Source organism: Triturus cristatus, chromosome 1_1 (genome assembly GCF_964204655.1).
Source record: "Triturus cristatus chromosome 1_1, aTriCri1.1, whole genome shotgun sequence".
In the NCBI taxonomy this organism is placed as follows: Eukaryota; Metazoa; Chordata; class Amphibia; order Caudata; family Salamandridae; genus Triturus; species Triturus cristatus.
Window position 1 is genome coordinate 49,886,791 of NC_140579.1, and position 25,320 is coordinate 49,912,110.

Sequence of the window (25,320 nt, forward strand, 5' to 3'; positions counted from 1 at the left end):
GCAATGTCAGCAGAAATACTTGGCAAAAATGCGCGCGCAGCGGCATGACGTGTGATTGACGTGCAGCTAGGGGGTGAAGGGGACTTGACATTTAGCTCTACATGTGGCGACAAATGTCTGGAGGGTCAAGTCAACCTAATCCCAAATCATATCTAACATCCTATGTTTAAAGAACTATGTTATCCAAAAGAGAGGCCTTCATGGAGTAGAATCTTATTCTATACTGACTATACTGACTGTTAGTGCGTGTACAAGCGTCTAAGTGTCTACACTAGATGCGAGGGCAGGAATCTTCCATGGTAACAGGGCTATGAATTACTTGCATAAAGACAGAGAAGCCGGGCCTTTGCTCGGTAGCTGGCAGAATGTTTACTTAAGCTACTAGACAGGAATGCATTGGGCAGGGAGCGGAGCAGATAATTTCCGAAGGTGAAATACAGTTCTTGGCAGGCAGCAAGCTGATGTCAGGCATCGAGAGCCGCGCAGAGGATGAGACAAAGTTCATGGTCACAGATGCAGGCTCGGACTGGAGCTTCAGAGACAGAAAGCAAGAAAAGCTTGATGGCAGAATCAGGGCCTACTTGTCTGGACTGTAAAATGGCATAAGTGAACCATATAAAGGCGGTGGCCTTTCGTACTTAGGAATGGAATATCCGGCCCATTCATGGCGGATCTGAAAGAGGACATGTTAACGGTGGACGCACATGTATTTGCGTCTTCATAACTGGAACTGGAGGGAACATACATGTACTTGTAACATGCACATAGAACCGTTGGGGTCCAAGATAGGGGACATAACTGACCAGAAAAATCCATATTTCCACATTCCCTCCTTGTCCCCTACTTGCCCGTCAAGAGATATCAATCTTCATTAATCCATTGATCTGCTCATATAGCATCATTTGTTCTTCTTTCTTTTTCCGGGATCTTGAATGAAAATCTTGATGTGGAATGCACGATGTGGCACACAGACCACAAATCGCTGGTCCACATTGCAGGCATAAGCAGCAACTGAATAGTATGAGAAGGCCAATACCTAGGAAGGATAGAACTCTCCATCCCCAGGCTGATAACACGCTCCAAAACCAACCGGACCAAGTCCAGGTGCCTGGATTCTGGTGTATCTGGCTTACAATTTTATGAAGGCGCGTTATAGCTTTATATACAGATGGCGAATTTTCTGGTATGAAAATGCAACAGCTTGATCCGATGACCCTACAAGCTCCGCCCCTATCGGCCAGGATGACGTCAAGGACAAGACGATTTTGAAGCACAACAATCCGCATAGCAGACTGTTCTTCTGTTAAATTGCCTAAGGCGGAAATAGTTTCGTTCACTACTGCTTCAAGGGTTCTAGTCAATCTACGTATCAGCTTACTATTAGTAACGGTACCTATATAGGGAAAGAGACCTTTATTGAAATCTGTGTATTTTTCCCATGCTGTTTCAGTGTAGTCGACTATTGGGAGATCTCTCCTTTCTCTATTGTGTACTAAATGAGTATTTCTGTGATAATCAGGAGGGGCTAGAAAAACAGGTGGCAAAAGGAATCCAATGTAGCAAGTACCATCCCAATCTAGAGGCAAACGTACATATGCCGTCTGACCACATATAAAATAGGAATGGCGGGAAGCTCTAAATGTCGACCTGCCTTGATCACTGAATTCTATTACAGTGGTGCATCTACTATGGCCCATATGTATGGAACCATTCTTTTTTACACATAATTCACCTTTTACTGGAAATACTGACATGGCGGGCAAACTTGGATTAGCTTCGGATTCGACATTCAAGATCAGGAGATTAAGCGTAAAGTTACCTAATCCATATACTTCATTTTCTAGATCAGTTCCTGTTCTTTTGGGAAGTCCCTCCTTGTTGGGGTGGCAGACCTTAAGTAAAACTAAGTTCAGATTTCCCCATACCCCATTGTCTTGATAAACTGCAGAGTTCGAATCTTGGGAATTAATTAAACTAAACCATGCTCCACAGGAGCCGTTGTGTGTGAACGGGTATGGAAAAAGAGGTAGAATTCCTTTATAGTTCTGATAGGGAGGGAGTCGGCCACATATCCAACAATTTGTAGCATTGCTAACCTGATGGGAATGATGTAACATACTAATAAAAGTGTTATTGCGCAGCGCAAATCTGTATGATAATTCATTCGGGGGTAGTTCACTAAAAGAATGTTCAGCAGTAATATTATAAGCATGTCTAGAAATAGGATCATATAGGTGCCACAATATACTTGCAGTAATTATTAAAAGACTAAGGAAAAACAAAATCAATAACGTCACTGTGCAATGACTACGCAGTGATTTACAGTACGCCTGTCGTTTCAGCATTTTTTCGGGTGTATTCTCTATTCAGGTCCAAGGGATACATGTCAGAGACAATTCAACCGCTTCACCTCGGAGAGGACTTAAACAATCAAATTGCTTGACTGATTGGATCTGAGCTTTAGTTTATAATGTTCGGCATTACTTTTTTCAACAAAAGGAAGTTTTGAGTCAATGGGTGAAGACACACAAGGTGTAGTTTTTATATCTGATGGTAGTCCATAAAATTTCTTGATATGACTTGAATGAATCCAGCCTTTCCTGCCTTCGATCTTCACGGCTGTCCTCGTCGTTAATAACACGAGCTGAGGCGACCTCCACCTGGGATCCAGCTGAGTCTTTCGATCGAAGTTTCTCACGAAAACGAGATCCCCCGGAATTACGTCATGGGGTTTCACTTCAGTGTTGTTAGGAAAAGCTGCAGCTACCTGTGAACGACAAGATTGTAGTGCAGACATCAAGGAAGCCAAATAATCTGTCAGCATATTACAGTCAATATCAGTTATTTTACGTGGTATAGGCGTCCCCCACATATTTGGTGGTCTGCCAAAGATCACCTCATACGGGGATAGCCCTGTTCGAGAGTGTGCTACCATTCTCATGTAAAAGAGTGCAACTGGTAATGCTACTACCCAGTCGACACCTTTCTCCCTGCATATTTTGGACAATCTGATTTTCAAAGTTTGATTGTCGTTCCACGAGACCTGCTGCCTCGGGGTGTCGGACACAATGAAACTTCCACTGATATCCTAGCAAAAGTGAAACGTGTTTCATTAGTTCGGATGAGAACGGCTGGCCGTTATCTGAGTAGACAGCACGTGGTAAACCGTATCGTGGGAAGAATTCTCGAACTAACTGTTTGGCAGTAGTCGGGGCAGTGTAATCTGAAACCGGGTATGCCTCCGTCCAACGGGAAAGAGCACAAACAACTACGAGAACATATTTGAATCCTCGACATCGTTCCATCTGGATATAATCCATCTGGAGGACTTCAAAAGGGTGATCAGGAGGCTGAAATCCACCCTGCTCTACGGGAATGCTTTTTCCTGGGTTGAACTGACAACATATCATACAGGTACGAACTTTTTGTTTCGCTGCTGCTCGTAAATGCTTGTTGAACCAAATATGTTGAATGCTGTCTAGCATAGCTTTCTCTCCTAGATGCGCTGGACTATGGACAGTGTTAATAATGACTTGGACCATTGAATCAGGAAGGAACCACACAGATTTTTCCTTCGTCATCCATCCTTGATCCGTTTGGATCCCTCCTAATTCAGTCCATTTCCTTATTTCGTCTGGAGTAGCATGTGTCTGTATGTCAATTACATCAAGAGCGGGATCCTTAACCATCATACAATGTGTTGGTGTCTGGACTATTGTCTTTGTCATGTCGGATGTTTGAGTTTGAGCAGTCTGTTTAGCTGTTCTGTCAGCTAGATCATTGCCTTGAGAAATGATATCAGTAATTTTCGTATGAGCTTTACATTTCATAATCGATATTGCAATGGGCAAATGTATTGCATCTAATAAGGCATGAATGAGGGGTCCGTGCTGAATGTGGGCACCGTGAGAAGTTAAATAACCTCTCTCTCGCCACAGCACGCCGAAGTCATGTACAACTCCGAATGCATAACGTGAATCAGTGTATATGTTGACTTTTTTATTTGTGGCTTGAATACAGGCCTGTGTCAGAGCGACGAGCTCTGCTGCTTGAGCGGACAAGGTATTTATACACTTGGTTTCAATAATTTCAGTGTCTGTGGTGACTGCGTAAGCGGCCACTAACTCTCCTGTACTTGTTCTCATACATGAACCGTCTACATACAACGTCAGGTCTGGATCTGACAATGGAACATCTGTCAAGTCTTGTCTGGGTTTCGTCGTGATTGTAATAACATCAATACAATCGTGGGCTAATGGGTCTGTTCCATTTACAGGTAAAAGTCTGGCAGGATTCAATGTGTTACAACGTCTGATTTCTATATGTGGCTGAAACAATGTTAGTTCATACCCTGTAAGTCGTGCTATAGTCAAGTGTTGTGTTTGCGTTCGATTCACAAGAACCTCTACGGCGTGTGGTACTTGTACTGTCAATGGATGTCCTAACACTATGGCATCGCTTTGTCTGATTGCTAAAGCTGTCGCTGCCACTGATTTCAGGCACGCAAGCAGAGCCTGAGCTACGGGATCTAATGTACTAGAAAAATAAGCACACGGTTTGTGTGATCCTGCTTGTTCCTGTGTGAGTACTGACAAGGCAGTACCTTCTCGTTCTGTAACAAAGAGTGTAAAATGTTTTCTGTAACATGGTGTTGCTAAAACAGGTGCTTGACATAAAGCTTTCTTTAGGCTTTCAAAAGCTAGTGTGTGTTCCTGAGTCCAAGGGAGAACAGTCGATGTGGCTGCCTCCTGTGTTGTTAATTGAATGAGTGGTTTTGCTAGAAATGCATACTGAGGGATCCACTGTCTACAATATGAAGTGAGGCCTATGAAAGCCCGCACCTCCTTTTGTGTCTTGGGTATTGGCATATTAGCTATTAACTGAATACGATCTGGTGTAAGCTGCCTTCCCTCCTTGGACAGCGAGTGACCAAGGTAAATAACTCGCTGGACACAGAATTGCAGCTTAGAAGGGGACACCTTGTGCCCCTTTTCGGCTAGAAATTGTAAAACCGTCAGTGATGCTTTTTCACATTCAGGTTCGCTTCGGGCGGTGATCAGCAGATCATCGACATATTGAAGCAAAGCAGTGTTAACTGGCATGTGGATACTGTCGAGTTCTCGTTTCAGTGCTTGGCTATAGATGCTGGGGCTTTCTGTAAATCCTTGAGGTGCGCGTGTGAATTTAAAGCTACGTCCATTTAAACTAAATCCGAACAGATATTGGCTTTCCGGATCTATTGGGACGCTGAAAAAGGCATTCTTGAGATCAATTACAGTAAAGAATGTTGCTTCGGAATCAATAGCTGTCAGTAATGAAGAGATGTCTGGAACTACGGGGTATTGTGGTACAATACATTTATTTAATTCGCGCAGATCAATTACCAATCGATATACTGGGGGAGCCTTTGGATCAGTTCGTTTAAGAATCGGAATTATCGGTGAATTACATACATTGGAGTCGGTCTCCACAACCACTCCTTGGCCGATAAGTTCGTCAATGATTTGCAGTAAAGCCATTACAGCATCTGGGGGTAACTTGTATTGTCGCATTCGTGGTAGTACCACTCCTGCCTTTAGTGTGACTCGATAGGGTGTAATGTTCATGCAACCAACATCTGTAGGGCCTTGTGCCCATAAATGTGTGGGTAAAGTCTGCAGTCGGGAATCCATATCTCGAGACACATAATGACCTTTGAAATCACGTAAAAACAATCTTACTCCTTCCGGAGAACAACATATTATAGCTCCTAGAGCTTTCAGTGTTTTTATTCCTAACAAGTTTTCTGGACATGATTTAGTAAGCAATAAATCTGTAGTTCTGGTCAAGGGTCCTATCGTAAGTGGAAGAGGCTGTGATACTTCATTAACAATAGGTTTTCCTGAAAAACCAAGGGAAATATTCTGTGAGCCTGAGAGGGGTGCCCCTGGAACTTCACTACGTTTTATGGTTGTTCGACTTGCCCCTATATCGAGTAAAAATGTTCTATCTTGGCCTAATAATTCACTATGTACATAAGGTCCTTCTTGGTCTACAGGGACCTCGATAAGGGGTAAGTCAACGTCCCTCTCTAGGCTGGTTCATGCGTATCGTTGATAATCAGGATAGTCATACTGTGCGGTCTGGTACAGCTGTCGTGTCGTGGTTTGTGTGGCAGCAGCTGGCAACGCTGGTGCGGCTGGCACAAACTGTATAGACTGTTGTGGAGCTGGCATGGCCTGTGCATGCTGCGGTGCTCCTTGTTCATTCTGATCCTGTCTGGGTGGCCGTGGTCTTTCTTTTGTATTACCTATAGCGATATTATGTTTTAAAACTGGACAATCGTGTACGTAATGACCTGGCCTTTTACAGTAATTGCATGTCCCTTTTACAGGTCCTATTGAGTCACCGGAATGTGTCGTACCCTTTTTATGTCCTTCAGCTGGAACTGTCTGAGAGACTAGCATTTTCATCTTTGTGTCTTTCATGCGTCTTTGTTCATGTTCTTGTTCCTCTCTAATCCTATTGTAATGATACTGTAACATTTGTAACATTTGTGATGGCGTATTACCTTGCCATGTACTCTCGAATTTTAATACTCTATTCTTCACTTGGGGCAAAGAATTTTCAACTAATTTTGTCACAAACAGATGTGAGTATGACTCGCTACTTGCTTTTATACCACTATTTATACCAAAACATTTTTCGAATCGGGCATAGAAATCACTAGTGTCTTCATCTTGCTTTTGTTTACAGGCTGAGATTGCACCCCAGTCTTCCTTTTTCGTAGTTAATAAACGTGGCAGTACCTGTACTAGTAAACCTGGCAGTGCTTTAGTTTTGTCCCCAAGCCCCGAACCTGGACCTCGGGCCTTTTCTTCATTTTCTAATGCTGCCCAATCTATCTTTTGGTCTCCTACCTCCCACTCCTTTTCCTTGAGTTTTTCATAAATGCCAGCAGGCATTAATACCTTTAATATTGTCATAATGTCGGGATAGGTATACTCTCCCATGAGTAACTTATCTTTAATTTCTCGGTGGAAACCCGCTGGGTCTTTGTCATGACTGGGTACCACTTTCTTCATTTCTAACAATTCTATTTTCGATATGGGCGTATATACATATACACGTTTAAACTGATTGTCCTCGCCCTTTATTGGGTGTACTTCTCGTAAGGGATTCTGTCTGTCCATGTAATACATCGGTCTTTCCTTGATGGGCAATGAAACATGTTCTGGACATACAAAAAGAATGTACTGTTTCCTAGATTCTAGTATTTCCTTAATTAACTTAGTACCTGAACCTTTCCATTTATTCGTGAGTAATTCAGTCAATATATCAGGTAAGGGACCAGGGTCTGAATGTTGGCTTTTATATAGTATAAGAAGTTGTTGAATCATATAAATCCCAGCTAAACGCTGTTCATCTGGGGTGAGGTTCAAAAATGTGTGTACTATTGTATCATCATCATACTTTCCGGGACTGTCAACCCAATGAACGGCTGACCTGGCTAATTCTTGTTCATCCATAGAATCGAGAAAATGATAACCCCTTCGTTCTCGCAGTAATTTGTCAGCGGCCTGGAACGAATGCTCGGGGGATCTCATATTTATTATAGGTGTTTGGAAATTCCTGTTATTATCTGGACATATCGGACGTATCGGGTCAGTAAAATATCTAGTACTATTACAAGATCTTCCTCTACCTACATAGGCTATGGTTTCTGACTGTCCTGTGGACGGTCCTGATCCTTCTTCCTCCTCGTTTTGTTCAAACTGGTCTACCGTTAATCTTTCTTCGTGTAGGCGTTCTATTTCTTTACGGATCTTTCTGCACATGGCTATTATACATTTTTGCCTATCATGTCTCCCTTCTGATATATTCTGGCTCCATCTGGTAAGAGTTTGCATTATTTCCGGATCTACCCCCGGTCGGTCTTGATTTCTGATTACGCAATTTATGAGGAAACGTAACAGTTCCCCCTGTATCTCCACTTTCTGGTATTCCATAGCTCTGTTAATACATTCAGAGTCTCGCCCTGTTTGGACATAATGATATATATTATCTAGATGCATAGTCATTCCTGGTAACTTCCCTAAATACACCGCGGCTCGTCTGATACGTAATGATGCCAGGATCATTTCGTCCTCTTTGCCGGGCACAGGGTCATATCTACAAGCTATTAGAAGTTCCTTAAGCGTGCGGGCATTTATGAGTTTGGGGGTGCGTGGATGTGCTGACTCTTGAAAGGTAAGTTTATTTATTCTGGGTGGCGTAGAAAAAATATTGGTAGCACCTCCGGTAGCCCCGTCTGGAGTATCGGGCGTGAAAGGATTCGTAGAACGCGATAGAGCAACTATAGGTGTGGACGACACAGTTATAGAAGTTTGTGTAGGAACAGATGTGGAAACAGATGTGCTTGCCGGAACTTGTGTCAGAACTTGATGCTGTAAGGGTACAGGTACAGGATCTTGGCGTTGAACCTCCCCGGCCAACGGTCTATGTGGGGCGGGGTTAGCATACTCGGGAGCTGCGTCATCTAAATATGAGGAAAGAAAAACATCTTCTGCGGTTCTAGGATGCCCCTTAGGATGTACCTTTATTGGAAATAATGGGGGTGGCAAGTCTTTTGGTATCCCCGCAGTAGCCTTAGGTAATCCCTCGGCCAGAAGGGGATACATACCCTTCATAAGGGCATGTCTTTGTCTGTCTACTTGTTCTGATTTTACTCGTGTACCTTCTTCAATTAATAGATTTTCTTGAACTTTATTTGAATTCTCTTTACTCTTCTCTTCCTGTCTACGTGCTTTTTCTGTTCGTCTATACGATTCTTTACGCCATAATTCAATGGCATCTTTCTGTGATTGTCTAGCTTTCTTTTTCCATAATTCTTCCTCTACTTTCACGATGCACTCTGCATCCCAGGTCCCAGTTGCGGGCCACCTCTGACTTTCTGGTAATTCCTTAGTGTAGTCTACCCATAAATCGAGAAATAATATGGCGTCTAGGCCATGTTTATGATACATGAAGTACCCTGGAGTGTCCCTAGGAGGAATGGGAACAGCTTCTTCGAGTACCCCTTTTCTAGTTGTGATCTGTCTTAGTTTCGAAAAGAGCGGCATATTGAGAACTGGTCTGCTACTTGATCTTGAACAAACTTAATACAATAAAACACAATAATGAACAGTCATTCATACCACAATATGCAGGACGTATCAATACATTTTAACATTTAACATTTACAATGAGCAACGGTGATAATGACGATGATCTAAGAAAAACTTAATCACTAAAACATAATACTCGACATTTAACTAAATTATTCTGAATTTATATTCTTGATATACTAGATATACTGCTAAACAGTACAGATACACTGCTGAAACAGTGCAGACCGGATTTGTGTACCCAAACCCGTCTTGACCGGCACAACCTATGTGCACGTCAGAACGCCTCCCCAGTAATGGTACTCACCGGGTAGCTCGGAACGGAAGGCCTCGGAACGGATCTGAACTGAACTTGAACCGGACTGGACTCGACTTGAACACTTCGGAAACCGGACTTGACTTGGGACTTCGGAAACTGGTGGGCCTCTGTATACCTCGGATCTTGCTCTCTCAGCTAGGCTCTGGTCGGGATACTTCGCACTTCTCACCGCCTCGTCTGGGTGTTGATCGCAGCCTCAGTCGCCCCCGCTTGACCGGAGGGAGATACAGGAAATCCTGCTGGTACGCGTTGTTGTCCGTCCAGCTGTGGCAGGAGACCGGGCCTGCAACGCACCGCCGGCGCGTGAGATGAGAAAGTGTCCCTGTTCGGGCGCCATTCATGTGGTAAATAATTTAATTACCGGGACTTAATTTGATACAGAAACATAATAAAATAGCTCAGTAAATAAGAGGCAGAATCCGTGGTATTAGAGGTTCGGAATGGGCTTTATTCCAATGGTCGATTATAATCGGTTGCTCCAGGTTCCATCACCACGAAGGTTCAGGAAGTGAAGTACATACGTTATTGACAATCAATTACTTTTATACAATAAGCATTACAGTGAAGCAAATACAAGAGGCGTAACAATTGATAGTGGGGATAATATATTCATACGTGGCAAAGATAGGCGTAACTGGGTGTGTTTAAAGAACGTCATCAGATGTGATGTCATAAGAGGGTGGTTACATGAAAGAATTTCGCAATGTCAGCAGAAATACTTGGCAAAAATGCGCGCGCAGCGGCATGACGTGTGATTGACGTGCAGCTAGGGGGTGAAGGGGACTTGACATTTAGCTCTACATGTGGCGACAAATGTCTGGAGGGTCAAGTCAACCTAATCCCAAATCATATCTAACATCCTATGTTTAAAGAACTATGTTATCCAAAAGAGAGGCCTTCATGGAGTAGAATCTTATTCTATACTGACTATACTGACTGTTAGTGCGTGTACAAGCGTCTAAGTGTCTACACTAGATGCGAGGGCAGGAATCTTCCATGGTAACAGGGCTATGAATTACTTGCATAAAGACAGAGAAGCCGGGCCTTTGCTCGGTAGCTGGCAGAATGTTTACTTAAGCTACTAGACAGGAATGCATTGGGCAGGGAGCGGAGCAGATAATTTCCGAAGGTGAAATACAGTTCTTGGCAGGCAGCAAGCTGATGTCAGGCATCGAGAGCCGCGCAGAGGATGAGACAAAGTTCATGGTCACAGATGCAGGCTCGGACTGGAGCTTCAGAGACAGAAAGCAAGAAAAGCTTGATGGCAGAATCAGGGCCTACTTGTCTGGACTGTAAAATGGCATAAGTGAACCATATAAAGGCGGTGGCCTTTCGTACTTAGGAATGGAATATCCGGCCCATTCATGGCGGATCTGAAAGAGGACATGTTAACGGTGGACGCACATGTATTTGCGTCTTCATAACTGGAACTGGAGGGAACATACATGTACTTGTAACATGCACATAGAACCGTTGGGGTCCAAGATAGGGGACATAACTGACCAGAAAAATCCATATTTCCACACCTCCACCACGCCTTATCCATGGTGGGCTAGTGGTAGAGCGTAACAGCTCTGCTGCTTGACTGCCCTTCTGCCTCTCCTTCTGCTTTTCTCTCTCGTTATTTTTTCCTGCCTCTGCCTTTTGCGCTATTGCCTTTCTTTCCTGTTTTTCTTCCTCTGTCGCCCCTGCCGCTGTGATCACCGCAGCCCAGCTGACCCTTCCCACTCCTATGTTTTGGCACCTCCCAGCTCCCCTGCATCACCACTTAATGGCAGCCGTGCAGCAAGCGTGCTCAGGTGTGTCAAAGACATGCTGGCTGTGCCTGGACCGCACCCAGTACCAGGGACCCTAGCTCTCAGATCCTTCACCACTACGATGCAAGCACCCTGCCACCAAGCGTCGCTGAAGGAGACAGATGGACCCTTCTCCTGCCGGAACTGCAACCACACCTTCACCCATGCCAACACACCTACTCTTCTCGCTGTTCAGCCGACCAACAGCACACCCGACCGGCTCTACTGCATCCTCCTGAACGTGCAATCCCTCCACAAACACACCACAGAAATCTGGGACCTTCTTGATGCCGCCTCTCCCGACATCGACTTCTTTCACAGAAACCTGGACCAACCCCAGTTCTTAACCGGACATTGCCATCACCATCCCCGACGGCTATGAAATCACCCGCAAGGACTGCGCTGACCGACCAGGAGGAGGCATCGCCATCGTGTACAAGAACACCATCTGACTGGCCACGCACTCAAATGACTCATACGACTCAACGACAACCATGGAACACCTCCGTTTACAGATGCAGACCAACCCCAAAACCTCCCTCCTCGTCTACAGACACCCAGTCCCTGTCCGCCATCCTTTGACACCATCATAGACCTCATCTCACCCCAGGCTCTCGCATCCACTAAGTACATTCAACACGGAGACCTCAACTTTCACCTAGACAACTCTGGTCACCAGAAAATGGCCTCCCTACTGGAGAACCTCGCCAATATTGGGCTCATGCAGCTAGTGACTGCACCGACCCACACAGCCGGACACATGCTCGATCCTGTTTTTTCTGCTAGCGGGAACATCACCTACAGCCACACCACCGACCTCCTTTGGACCGACCATCACTACATACATCTGTCCTTCGCCACGCCCATCGTACACCACTGCCCTCATTGCCCCACCCCTCTGTCGCACCTGGAACAAGGCCACCGAAGAACATCTTTTCGACCTCCTCGGCATGGCCAACCTGCCAACATCAACAGAAGCTAACACAGCAGCTCTTCACCGATAGATCTTCAACTGCGTCAACACTCTGGCACCCCTAAAGAAAACATCAGGCAAGCAACACTTCAAAAAAAGCCAGGTGGTTCACTCCCGCCCTCCACAAGTCCAGACGCACCTGCTGATGACTTGAGACTAGATGGAGGAACAAAACCCAAGAAACACATGCAACCTTCAAATCCGCCGTCAACGCACACAACCTTCTCCTCAAAACCTCAAAGCAAACGGCTTTCCAAGACAGGATAAATGCCAATGCACACAACAGCAAAGAATTCTTTGCCATCATCAAGGAGTTCGCCAGGCCCAACATCGAGATTAGACATCCCTCCCTCCCAAGACATCTGCAACAAACTCAGCACCTTTCTTCCACCAGAAGATCAGGCAGCTCTATGACGGTTTCAACACCCAAGACCCGGCCACTACACCCATCACCACTGCATGCAACCACGCTGCACTCCAACAGATCGTGCTCAACTGGACTTCACTAACCACAGATGACATACTCAAGACAATGAAGAGCATCCAGTCAGGAGCCCCATCGGATCCTTGTTGTACCACATCTTCCACAGAGCAGCATCTTCCATCGCCCCCACCCAGGTTCGCTGCTCCATCAATTGCTCCATCAAATCCCCCACCTTCCCCAACGACCGGAAACACGCTGAGAACAACCGCCTGTTGAAGGAATCATCCGCTGACCCAACAGACCTCAAGAACTTTAGACCCATCTTCCTCTTCTCCTTCCCAGCCAAAGTCCTCTAGAATGCCATCAACACCCAACTCTCCGAGTTAATCAAAGAAAACCACATCTGGACACCTCCCAGTCCGGTTTCCGAAGCAACCACAGCACCAAGACCACACTCCTCACTGCCACCGATGACATCTGCTCCCTCCTCGACTTGGGCGATACCACAGCCCTCATCCTACTGGTCCTCTCGGCCGCCTTCTCCCACCGCACCACATGACTTCACTACACCGGCATTTGCAACAAGGCACTGGACTGGCTCCACTCCTTCCTGACCGGCCGAACACAGTGACTCAAACAACCCCTGTTCTCTCAGAGCGTATAGAGATCAGCTGCGGAGTGCCCTGGGGCTCCTCCCTATGCCGCACCCTCTTCAACATCTACACGGCTCCCCTCACAACCATCATCAGAAGCCATGGACTCAACATCGTCTCCTATGCTGACGACACCCAGCTGATCATCTCCCTAACCAACGGACCCACAGCTGCCAGAATCAACTTTCACAACGGAATGAAGGCAGTTGCTACCTGGATGCAAGACGGCTGCCTGAAGCTCAGCTCGGACAAGACCGAAGTACTCATCCTGGGACCTACCCCCTCAGTCTGGGCTGACTCCTTGTAGCCCGCTGGACTAGAATCTCTATCACCCCTACGGACCACACATGCAACCTTGGCATTATACTGGACTCCTCACTCTCAATGAACCACCAAGTTAATGCAGAATCGTCATCCTGCTTCCACACGCTCTGTCTGCTTCAAAAGACATTCAGATGGCTCCCCACAGTATTCAGAAAGACGGTCACCCACGCACACATCACTAGTAGACTGGACTATGGCAATGCACTCTACTTTGGCATCACCCAGAAACAGCTCAGAAAAACTATAGAACATCCACAACGTCAGAGCCAGACTGGTCCTCCGCAGCCCTCACCACAGCCACATGACACACCTCTGACACCTCTGACAACTCCACCGGCTCCCCATCAACAAGAGCATCACCTTCAAGCTCCTCACACATGTCTACAAGGCCCTCCACGACGCAGATACCAGAATATCTGAACCGCTGTCTTGTTTTCCACACACCTGCCAGATAACTCCTCTCCACCCAATTTGTCCTGACTTCTGTTCCACTATTCCACAAGACCAGAAGGTTTCAAGATAATGAATCACTGCATTAATCCCCTGCCTGACCCACCTATTCCACACTCTACAGACAAGATCAATGCCATCAATCTCTTCTTCAGTGAAAAATAAGGAGCATCCAACAGAACATTGACAAAACCAAGTCTTCTCCTCTAACATCCACTCCCTAGTTTACAATTTAACAATGGTGACCTTCAAAGCCCTGTCTCTCACAAATCTTGCTGACATACCCAGCTCCCTCAAAGCCTTTACCTATGAAGATGATGTCGCTCTGGGGAAGCGCTCTCACCCCCACTCACCATTATCAATGCCGCCCTCATTCAGGGCATCTTTTCAATAGCTCTCAAGACAGGTCAGATCCACCCAATCCTAAAGAAATCTACATTAGACCCTGATGACCTCTCCAACCACCAGCCCATCACTCGCTCACTCGTCATTAGCAAGATCACGGAAAAAGCAGTTTATGTTCAACTCCCTTGTCACATCAGTGCTAACCATCTCCTACATGACTATCAGCCTGGCTTCAGATCATGCTGCTGCACAGAGACAGCTAACATACAAGTCTTGCTGCTGCATGGAGACTGCTAATGTACAAATCACAGACGACACCCTCCAAACAGATAAAGAGGCCCCTGCCTCCCGATACTGCTAGACCGCTCACCTGCCATCAACTAAGCTGTTCATACAAACCTCAACCACACCCTGGAGTTTTGAATGAGATTCAAAGGCAATGTTCATCACTGGTGCTCCTCCTAACTTTCTAGTCGAAAACGGTTTGTTCACATAGGCACCTCCAGGTCCCAGAAGATTATTGTTACCTGCAGAGTCCGACAGAGTTCCATACTGTCTCCTGTCATCTTCAACCTGTTTGAATTCCTTTGAGCTCTATTAGCAGACAACATCGGCATTCACCAGTATGCCCATGACATACTGCTCCTACAGAAACTCTCCTTTGCCCCAGACATCCAACATCTCAAACTTTGTCTGCACCTCATTCCGACCTGAATGTCCAGTACCTACCTGGATCCTAACTCACACAGTAATAACTAACAAGCTGTCCTCTCACTCGTTGACTGAGCTAGCTTTAGACCCTGAACATTGCTCCGCTGCCTTTTTGCCTAGGTTTGCGTTATGCAGTTACACATACATATTTTTTTCACAATACTATTCTAAGCCTTTAAGTTAAAGAAGTTCTGCATTTTGGTGTCTAGAGAAGCTGTTGGACACATTATGTGCCTGTCAAGTTTCCATCAATAAAAGTATAGGTTGTTTCCACAATTCAAGTGATGAAAGATTTCTTACACGACCTCAGGAAAGTTTTATCATTTCTCAAGTGAACCACATCATCTGGATTGCTGGTTATAGTTTTGACAAGATTGATGGGGGCTTTGGCTCAGGGCCACTGTCTTCACAACTCTGACGTGTTTATCCCAACATTGCGTTTGAAAATTGAATTAGTGAAATAGAACACATATCAAACCAGAAAATTGCAGAAACATTCACTCTCCAAATATCGCAGCTTTCGTATTTGAGACCTCTGCACCTGGGATAAGAGCAAGCGAATGTCTACAAATGCTCTAGAAACAACTTGTTAACCTCATAAGCTGAACTAGTAGCTCTGTTATTGGAGTACAATACCCTTTCTTCCTAAAGGATTGTTGCTATACTGATTATCAGTCCTAAAACACTTTTCTTAGTAAAGAGATAGATTAGCAAGGAAAATTGTAAAAAAATTGAAATCATTAATCATCAATGTATTTTTCCCGTCTTTGTTCCTGACAATTTATCGGACAAATGCTAAACAGTGTTCTCTTAGCTTAACTACACCAGGGCAGAAGGGGAGGTGGGATGATACACACCAGAACTATAAATGCAAAAATATGGACAGTGAAGGGAGAAAGGCCCAACATTAATCTAACACAACAAAAAATAATAGCAAAAAACATATAAAAGCACTGTTGCAAAGTAAAAGATGTGAAAAGGATAGTAAAAGCCACCCAAGATGACAAACATTGTGTAAAATGTTGGTATAAATGTCAATTTACAAGGGTGGATCATTTTAGAGAAAAACTATTTCACAATTCGTACTATGATTATGTACCTAACTACCAATCAATTTTTTTTCAAGCATCTTGGAAAATGGCCAGGGCGCTATAATTTTGAAGTCCAACACAAACACATATTTTCAAGCTTTCTGTAAACATTATTGTGTAGCACTAATAATAAGGTCTCATCCGTGAGTTCTCAAAAATTCCCCCTTTGCCCCCCCCACTGCATCTTCTGTTCCCTTTTGATAATCACTTCCATTTACAATATTTAAATCTTTAAAAAAAGGTATGTCAACAGTAGCTAACAACTGTTTTTCAGCATTCCTAAGCCTCATTTTTCTAAAATGATGTTCTCTGTTGTATTCCTGATCACAAGGCAACATTAGGTGAAATTTAATATAATTAAGACCCCCAAACAAATCACTGCCTGCAAAGGGAGTGAAAGGCTAAAAGTATTGTCTGCATGTGTTCTGAGATAGATTAATAGAATGTGAATCTATTATTGATGTGTTCTAGAAGTATGTTTGGATGTGAGTAACTATGAAACTACTATTCCACTTTTTTGCATTGACATGAGAATCCAGAGGCAGGCACCAGAAACAGTATAACATTTAAGTGACCAATTTTAAAGAATAAAAGGCTGTCACAATCTCGTTCTGAATGTTTTTTTTGCTTAGGAGAACACAAGCTAGAAGTATTATGTCTCCCCAGTTAGGTTTCCTATGGGGGATGTTCGGATCTTTTTTTCGGGTATCCATTTGCTCCTATGAGGAGCTCAGAAGATTATGGCAAAATTCCTCGTTAACGAAGAGATGCTTAAACCTTCTGCTCTAGAATGATCCTTGCCACTGCCTATAATTAGGGCTCCCAGTTATATAGTATTTTTCTTATTTGTTTTTTTTTTACATTTCCATCTAGATTTCTCCATATTTATTTTTTGTTTTTATCCATATTTATTTTGGATTTTGTGAACAAATGAAGATTAAAGATTAAACTGGTATATTTCCACATTTATTTGATAAATATGCACTCATGCTTTAATGTCTGCCAAGTTTCAGTGATCTGAACACCCGTAGAAGATAATTCAGTCTACTTATATGAAAATATGCACATTTTAGTATCAACCATGTGCATATCTTCTACTGTTTAAGCCTCTTTGCTAAAATTCCTTTCTTTTTTAACCCCCCTTACCTATCAATCCACACAGTTATTGGCCTGGCAGTCATGGCAGAGAGTATTTAGAATCATTAAATAAGCAACCCAAGTTCCAGTTTTATCCACATTTAAAAATAAATACATTCAAGGAAAATAAATTATTTTTTGTCTTTATTTGTCTGTAAAAATCAATAAAAACGGAAATCTGAAAGAAACAGTTATAGATTCCTTACCGTAGAATTACCTCCAGGCATAAGACTGGATCCGGAAAATTTTTCATCAGCAGTACCCCTGCGCGACGGAAGAAGGCGTTGGTCGACTCCGCGTTCGTTGTTGGCGTCGTGGTCACCGGGATGACGTCACTGTAGCTACATAGACGCCGCCTTCACGCGCTGACGTCAGTTCTTCCTTTTACCACACCAGCATGTGCAGATCCGGAGAGAGCCGTACCCCCAGTCACTTTTTGACTGACTTTTTCTCGATGTTTGTCGACATCGATTTTTGAGTCCATCGACTCCTGGTGCACAAGGGTTGGTGACGGATGTCGGTGACGGATCTGCACCGCTTGTGCCTCTTCTGCCTGGAGCGCGACCCCAAGTCGTGCTCCGACTGCCAGACCATGAACCCGAAGTCTTTGCGGGACCTTTCCCGAAAGCTGTTCGAGGCCCGGCAGTCGGCTCCAGGCCGCTCGCGGTCCCGATCACATAGGAGGTTGAGGGACCGGTCATGGAGCCACCATCATTCTTCTTCCAAGTCTTCGCACTCAGGGTCAGATAAGTTGAAGCACAAGAAGAAGTCGAAGAAGCATCTTCGCTCTTAAACTTCTCCCCATCTGTCGGGCGACGCGACGAGGGATGCGGGTGGTGCCCCTCCCGCGGCTCCGTGTGCAGAGCCCAAAAGGTCGACTCCGGGTTCCCCCCCCTTTCCGACAGGTGCGAACCCTGCCCAGCTTCGTCAGTTTTACGAAGAGACGCATGCCATCTTTGGGCAGCCCGACTCCGCCGGCGTGCCTTCAGGCCCCACGGACTCGGCTGGAGGCCCTGGGCCTTCGACGCCGGCGACTCCGCCCTTGGCACCGCAGGGTTCCCTTGCATCTAGGCCTGGATCCAGTTTGGCGCCGGTCGACCTAGTCACGCCTCCCTGGCGCCGATTCCACCGGCACCACGTCTGCAGCCAGTGTCGGCTGAGTCCCCAGCAGACGTCAACCCCGGCCTGAACCTCGGGGTAGACACAGAGCCGGGCCGGCGTCAGCGGGTACTTTTTGTGCCCCTGTTCTACCCTTTGAGACCAGATTGGCAGCCATAGGAGGGTGAGGAGGACTGGGAGGGGTCTGGAGACCTTTTAACTGACCAGTTAGGTTATGAACCGGACTGGAGAGAAGAACTGGGGGAAGCCAGTGGTCTGGATTCCTCACCAGACCTTGGTGTCGGACAGGTGGGTTTTGCAAATAGTCTGAAGGGGCTACTCCCTCCCCTTTGAGACTACCCCTCCAGCCATGCCACCTCAGTACCATTGCATGTCGGAGGATCATCTGGCCCTTCTCAAACAGGAAGTTTCGGCACTCATGGCCAAGGCGGCCATCGAGCGAGTTCCTGTCCTAGAAGTAGGTCGTGGTTGCCATTCCCACTACTTTTTGGTGCCCAAGAAGGACAAAGGCATGCGTCCTATCTTGGATCTCAGGAACCAATGCTGGGGCTCTGGTTAACTTTAACCGGGTAGTAGGTCTTCAACATGTCTTCTCCCTCTAGAAGGGAGGAATACCATCCTCATCGCCAGAAATGGTGTGGGGGTAGTATTCCAAAGTGTTAGACACCTTACACGACATGTTTTGATAAAGCCAAACCATAGTTACCATAACCGTGAGGATTATAAGGCACTTTAAGAGTATATGGTAGGCGATATCATAGAACAGCTATAAGGACATGGTTCCGAAAGCAGCAGACAGACTCAGCTCATGCTAGAGCACCATCTCACATGTTACCAAGCACTCTGCCTTCAGGATTGTTAAGGCCTGCCATAGGAGTGACTGATAGGTTAGCCATGTGTCTATATATAAGGTAGGTATAGGAATACTACACCTAAGCAAGGGGTGATTACACGACCTTGCCCCAGCTGAGTGATCAGCCAGTTGTGTCATAATGGAAGGCCAGCCATGGGTGGCATAATACATGCTGCAGCCCCTGGTAGGCCTAGGGTACACCTATGCCCTGGGTACCTAAGGTACACTGTACAGGGCCCTAAATGGTGATTATTACCAATTGGGTTATGCACCTAAAGTACATAGTATGAATTTAGAGAGAGAACAGCTGGGCTGTGGGTCTGATTAGCAGTCGAAAACCAGTGAAGCAAAAGCAAAAAGTGGGGGTGAACATAGAAAGCAGACCCTACTCTCCTACAGATCGCACCAAATAATTCCGGGTGGACGACTAGCTTTTGTTGTTTACGTTGGCGATAAGAAGGGTCGGGCCATGCACAAATGGACCATCTCCAGGTGGGTGGTTCTGTGCATCAAAGCTTGCTATTCTTTGGCAAAGAAGGAGCCTCCGGTGGGACTGCATGCCCATTCCACCAGGGGGACGGCAGGTACCACTGTTTTGGGACGGGGAGTCCCCCATCATGGCATCTGTCAGGCAGCTACGTGGGCATCACTGCACATGTTCACCAAACACTACTGCCTGGACTGCCAAGTCCAGAGAGACTGCTTCTTTAGTTGTTCTGTTCTCCAAGACTTTCTGGTGTAAACTTAGTTTGCAGACCCACCTCCGGGGTTGGTATTGCTGGGGTATCTGTTCTAAGGTAAGGAATCTATAACTTACTGTTTCTTTCAGATAAACAAGTTACTTACCTTCAGAAACAATACATCTGTAAGAAACATAGGTTAGTTATAGATTCCTTATCGCCCCACCCATCCTACCCTTTCTGTGAACTTACTTCTAGGGTTAAGGACTTCCTTTCAGGGCCCTAGTTTTGTACACCAGTGGTCAGTGTCTTACATGGCTCTGCGCTTCTGGCGTGGAAAGTCGTGTACAGAACTGACTTCAGCACACAAGGGCGGCGTCTAAGTAGCTACCGCAACGTCATCTCAGGGACCACAACGCCAACGACGAACGCAGAGTCCACCAACGCCACCTTCCGACGCGCAGGGGTACTCCTGACACAAAACCTTCTGGATGCAGTCCGACGCCTGGGGGTAATTCCAAGGTAAGGAATCTATAACTAACCTATGTTTCTTACAGATATATCGTTACCGAAGGTAAGTAACTTGTTCAACAGGGAGCCTTACCTATAATGGAAACTTTGTAAAGTGTGTGAATCTTCTTGGCCTTTCAGTATCCAGTGGAGAGATCTCATTTGTAGTGGGAAAAAATTCCTGTCATTCAGAGATACTGCGTTCTTCCCTGGAAGTATGTGCATTCCATTTAATTTGTTTGTGGTGGGTGGGTATAGAGGTGGGGGTTTCTGACCAGCTGTAAACTATGCTCGTATCCAATGATTTTTCCTTGATCATCTGATGCTGCAGATCTGAGTAATGTGGTCTTGTTTGGGGCTTGCGTTGAAGGAGTGGTTCTCAGAGACAAGTAAGTAAGATATCAGTTCCCAAGATCTCTTAGGAATAACATGTTAGAGACCAAAGGCGAAAAATGCTGGTGTTGACGAGATGATTAAAGCATTTACACCTTCATTAAACGCTATCCTTTAATTGAGATGAAAAGGTCACTGGCAAAGAGTACCTTAAAGTCTTCGTTGAAGAATTTGCTTCTTGATGGGTGTTAGAACATACTTGCCACCAAGAGTTAATTTAGGGATTGTTCACCTTCGTTGAAGTGCTGTCTTCCTGGGAAAGTCAATAAAAAATGCCATTCTCAACCTTTGGATTTTTCTAAAATTCACGTATTTTGACATTTGCTTCATTGTTTGACGTGGAATTCTTGCTAAAATGCTATATTCAGTGATTTTAAGGATAAATTATTTGAATATAATGGCGCATGCTCCCCATCCACCTGTTTGCTCGGGTTTGCACTTAGTAAGTGAGGTGGACAATTTTTAAGTTTTTATTTTTTAATTTTAAATAATGTTTATTGATATTGACTTTAGTTTACTCAGCCTCAAGGACAATGGGCATTATACATATTATTTTATGACCCTATATTACAATGTAACAACTACTGCACTTGACACTGATATAAAGCTGTTAGCGATGTCCCTACGGATAACTGTAGTTCCATATAACACTATTATCATACATTTTAACACTTCTGTCATGTACCAGATGAAGCGTCTTGATGGACCGATGAGGCTATTCGTGATATCATATTTATTTTAGTGTATTTTAACAATTTGTAGATTGTGGGTTCCGGACTAATTATGTTTGCTTGCGGGGGGAATTAGGTGACGGCCTGACCGCATGGATGTACAGATATGACTGTGCTATGCATTCGTCCTGGTTATGGGGGAGGTTGGTAAGGGGGAGGTGAAGAATGCAATCATCAGAAGGAGGGGGGGGTCAACTACTATTGGATGTTGAATTGATTCTATTTAGACCCTGGTTCGGATGGAGCCCGGTGCAGTTTTGATTCTATTAGTGTTAGATACGTTTGCCAGTCTGGCAGTTTTGGTAACAGTGGGGTAGTTGAAAGTATTGCTGTGTACCAACTCATTTTCCACCACTAGTGCCCCGCGGAGGTTGGTAATCCATGGGTGTATTTGTGGTGCTGAGTTCGACTTCTGGCACATAGCCAGCCTGCATTTGGCTCGACCTAGTGGTAGGTCTAGAAATGTGTTGATGGTTTTACGCCATGTTGTGCTTGGTTATGCCCAGCAGAAAGTGAAGACCATATGCTACAATCGTTGTAGCTGTGGCCTCGGAGAGTGTAGTGGCCACCTCATTCCAATATGCTGTTACCTGAGGGCATTCCCACACCACATGTATAAACTTGGCTTTGGGGTCGTAGCAGCAGGGGCATATATCTGGGGAGTTCTTGTACATTTGTGCCAGCCTGTTTGGAGCAAGGTATGTGGGGTGGAGGTAATTAAATGGAGTATATTTAATTCTGTCATTTGTAGAAATTATTTTAGGGAACCCTATGGACTGCGCCCACTATTTGTCAGTAAGTGTGGTTGATAGTGCCACATCCCAGTATTCTCTGAGTGGTGCTAAGAGGGATAGCTTGGCTGGTCTCAAGGAGTTATACAACATAGTGATTCTATGGCAGGACCGGAGGCTTCGGATTATGCTACATTCTCTCTTCGCTTTATTATAACAAAACATCCAGCAGCCAGAGATAAAGCCATTGTCATGAACCAGAAATAAAAACTCCAACTCCCTACAACCCGGGAGATACATAAGTCCATAGTCCTTCCACCATTTCGATAACAGGTCCTCATAGTCCCCTGTCTGTCTCCTCTCTTCCTCTTTCTGCGCTGCTTCGCAGCCAGTTAAGTGCTCCTATATATTCTCTTTGTTATCAGTGGCTTTTGGTATTTTTTGTGTGGGCTTTTCACATGCGTTTCCTATTCTTTGTGTGATTTGCATTTTTCTTTGCAGATTCCTTTGTTTCACCGCGGGAGCGCTTTCCTTCGCTCCTTAAGCGGTTTCGGCCCCTTGCGGTGCTTGTATTGCCCGCTAGAGGGACTCAGCCCTCTCGTTGCTCTCGCAGCGGCGCTCTTCACGGAGGAGTTGCGCTGCGAGAGCTATGAGCGGTTGCCTTGTCCCGGCTGCCTCACCTTGACGCCCGTCCTGGGTTGTATTTATCCCGCATACCATTCTAAACGCCCCGGCGGGGATCCGTATTGGCCTTGGAAACTGACACGCTCATCTGAGCGTTGCATTTGCACGAAGACCCGCTTTGATTTCGGCACGCGAACGCGCCCTCCTAAACCTCACGCATCTTGCGGTACGCGCGAGGGAGGCAGCAGGCCCGGTCAACTCTTGAGGGACCACGCGCGTAGGGGGTTTTGTGCTGCGCCTATTGCCACCACTTGGTTGCCCATAATCTTTGCAAGTAACAGCCTGCCTCTAAAACTATTGGAGGGCTCGTCCCTCTATTTTGTAATTTCCTTAGTGTTAAGGAGAGAGGATCACCTTGGGTTGTTTGTTCTTGCAGTGTGTGTCTGGAGGTTATTAGTGTCATGGCTGATCAGGCTGATTATTATGAAGAGGAGGTCCAAGGTTTTTCCCCTTGGGATGATGATTTTTTTGAGGCGGTGGACACCTCCATTTATAGAGTAGTCAACGAGGTGGTGGGTCCCATGGAACATCGCCTATCCCAGGAGTGTGCAAAATTAGCGGCGCAGCGTTCTGAACCCCCAGCTGAGCCTCTCAAACAGTCCGGGGAGAAACCTCCACCTCCTAAGAGACAGTGCTTTGAGGGTGAAGATGTGGCTGCTTTTGCGCGCCTCAAGTCCCCTTTTGGGGATTCGGCGGGACCTTCCGTTCCCCCGACTTTACCGGCGGATGTCCCGCAGGAACCTATAGAACCACCCTCGCCTGCGACGGACGACGATGGTACTTTAGGGGATACTGATGACGAAGCGGGGTCTTAACGGCCTTGGCTCCCGTCAGCCACCTCTTACACCTCCGCGTCTGCGAACCCAGAGGACGCAGACATGCTTAACCCGGATGAGATTATGCATCCCCGTTCGGCGGCTTGGGTTCCTGGGGATAAGGTGGCCAGGTTTGTGGCCAGTAGGCTCCGGAAGCACTAGAAAAGGAGGCTCGGGGTTGTCTTCGGGCGGAATGCCCCAGACCCTCATTAGAAAATAAAATCGCATTTACGCCGGAGCTTGATCCCAAGATGGCTACGTTTTTGGCTAAATTTGTCAAGGACCCGCAGAAAGGCATCGACCGGTCTTGGCGTTCCTGCCAAGATAAGTTGTTGGACGCCATGGGCCCCATGACCAGAATACTGGACATGGCTGAGGAGGCGAAAGTCTCAGGATCGGCCATTTCCCCGTAAGTTCTTTCGAATTGGGCCCAGCGTGCCATCGTTTTCTTAGGCAATGCTAATTGTGCTCTATCTACCGAGCGCCGCCGATCGCTTCAGATAAAACTAGACCCAAAACTTGGGGACCTGGCATCCTCGGAGGCTGGTGCTGTGGCACAAGGTGGCCTCTTTGGAGACCCCTTTGTTAAAGAACTGGGGAAGTTTGTGGCAACCTTCACGTCACTAGATAAGGCACAGACCAGTATTAAGCGGGTTTTCAACCAGTGGGTTTTCCGCGGGGCCGGGAGACGTAGGGGCCGCTCTTCCAGCCGAGGCAACCAACAGAACTCCGGTAGGGGGCAAGGCTCCACTCGTGTTCAGTATACCACCTCGGCAAACTTCAATAACTTCTACCCCACAAGAGGGCAACGCTTCCGCGGACGTGGAAACTTCAGGTCCAACTCTGGGGCTACTCCCTCCGGTAAGTGTGCTTCCAGCGGATCAGATCCGCATTGGGGGTCGGTTGGCATGGTTTCGGGATGCTTGGGCGGAAATAACTTCAGATGCTTGGGTTCTTCAAACCATTCGCGGGTTTCACATAGACTTTCAGGGGGAACCCCTGCAGGAGGCTCCGCCTCTCCGGATCTCTTTCAGCGCCCAAGATGCTCAGTTGATCAAAGCGCTCTCCGCGTTGCTCGACAAAGGGGCTGTTTGTCGATCAACACTCCATCCCTGTGGTTTTCTCAGCAATATTTTTTTGGTCGACAAGACCGATGGCAGGCAGCGGCCGGTCATCAACCTCAGAGAATTCAACGGCTGGGTGGTTTACCGGCATTTCAAGATGGAGGGTATCCATCTTCTACGGGACGTCCTCCTGCCAGCCGATTGGATGGTACGCCTCAACATAAAGGATGCCTATTTGGTAATTCCCATCCATCCTCCACATCGTAGGTTCCTACAATTCTGTTGGAGGGGGTAGGTATATAAATTCACTGCCCTTCCGTTCGGTCTGTCTTCCGCACCATGGTGTTTCACCAAGGTCCTCCATCCAGCGG

At 46.0% G+C, this 25,320-nt stretch overlaps 1 protein-coding gene across 3 annotated transcripts in view; it reads left to right on the forward strand.

Moving 5' to 3' along the window:
- Window positions 1-25,320, forward strand: part of LOC146869338 (solute carrier family 12 member 6-like) — an 836,907-nt gene that overhangs the window by 349,005 nt on the left and 462,582 nt on the right. For all 3 annotated transcript variants that reach the window (XM_085651026.1, XM_085651041.1, XM_085650987.1), the window contains one exon: window positions 20,863-20,920. In XM_085651026.1, the coding sequence (XP_085507152.1) occupies window positions 20,863-20,920 (58 nt within the window). The remainder of the gene's footprint in view (window positions 1-20,862; window positions 20,921-25,320) is intronic.